The sequence below is a fragment of the Propithecus coquereli genome, unplaced genomic scaffold (genome assembly GCF_000956105.1).
Source record: "Propithecus coquereli isolate 6110/MARCELLA unplaced genomic scaffold, Pcoq_1.0 Scaffold81, whole genome shotgun sequence".
In the NCBI taxonomy this organism is placed as follows: domain Eukaryota; kingdom Metazoa; phylum Chordata; class Mammalia; order Primates; family Indriidae; genus Propithecus; species Propithecus coquereli.
This window is the reverse complement of record NW_012154285.1, coordinates 498,617-499,465: the sequence shown is the minus strand read 5'-3', so window position 1 is coordinate 499,465 and position 849 is coordinate 498,617. Positions and strand designations below refer to the sequence as shown.

The following is an 849-nucleotide window of genomic DNA, read 5'->3' as shown; positions in this document are numbered from 1 at the left end:
TTTAAATAGCCACATGTGGCTAATGGCTACTTACAAGATGGTGCGGGGTTAGTAAATATTAGCCCTTACATCTCTTATTTGTCAATAAATGTGTTCGAGGAAGAGATGCCTAGTGATAGGACAGGCGCACCACGTGTGGTCGGGACTCTTGTCTTGATGTCGTCTCCCTGAGTTTGAGGCGGGCACCACCTGTCTCGAGAACACTGTAGACTCCTCTCCCCGTGTCTGAGAGGCCCTTCTCCTTCCCGCAAGGCCCACCCGAGACAGCGAGGATGAGGACGAGGAGGACAGGCGTGGCCGGGGCTGCGCCCTCCAGTACCAGCACGCCACCGTGCGGGTCCTCACCCAGTTTGTGTCCGAGGGGGCCGGCCCCTGGGGCCAGCCCAGCCACCTGCTCAGTCCTGACTGGCAGTTCGACATCACCCACCTGGTCGCAGACTTCATGAAGCTGGAGGAGCCTCACGTGGCCACGCTGCAGGACAGCCGGGTCCTGGCTGGGCGAGAGGTCGGGATGACGACCATCCAGGTAGGAAGCGGAGCTCGGAGCTCCCGTGTTCCCCGCACGCAGCATGCCGTGTGGTACTGAGGGAGACTCAAGGTGGACAGGTCACTGCAGCCAATTCCTTATCCCCACCATGGCTCCAGACGCTGTCGTGGGGACACAGAAGGGTGAGCCCAGACCAGCTCTTTGAGTTCCAGTCTCCTTCCAAAAAGAACTGGGAAGGCGGCTGGGCATGGTGGCTCACGCCTGTAATCCCAGCACTCTGGGAGGCCGAGGCGGGAGGATTGCTCGAGCTCAGGAGTTCGAGAGCAGCCTGAGCAAGAGCGAGACCCCATCTCTACTAAAAA

The 849-nt window shown here is 59.6% G+C and overlaps 1 protein-coding gene across 1 annotated transcript in view; it reads left to right on the top strand.

Moving 5' to 3' along the window:
- The window catches only part of TMEM132C (transmembrane protein 132C), a 157,031-nt gene that overhangs the window by 148,746 nt on the left and 7,436 nt on the right, over positions 1-849 (top strand). The window contains exon 7 of the mRNA XM_012663444.1: positions 253-526. Within this exon, the coding sequence (XP_012518898.1) occupies positions 253-526 (274 nt within the window). The remainder of the gene's footprint in view (positions 1-252; positions 527-849) is intronic.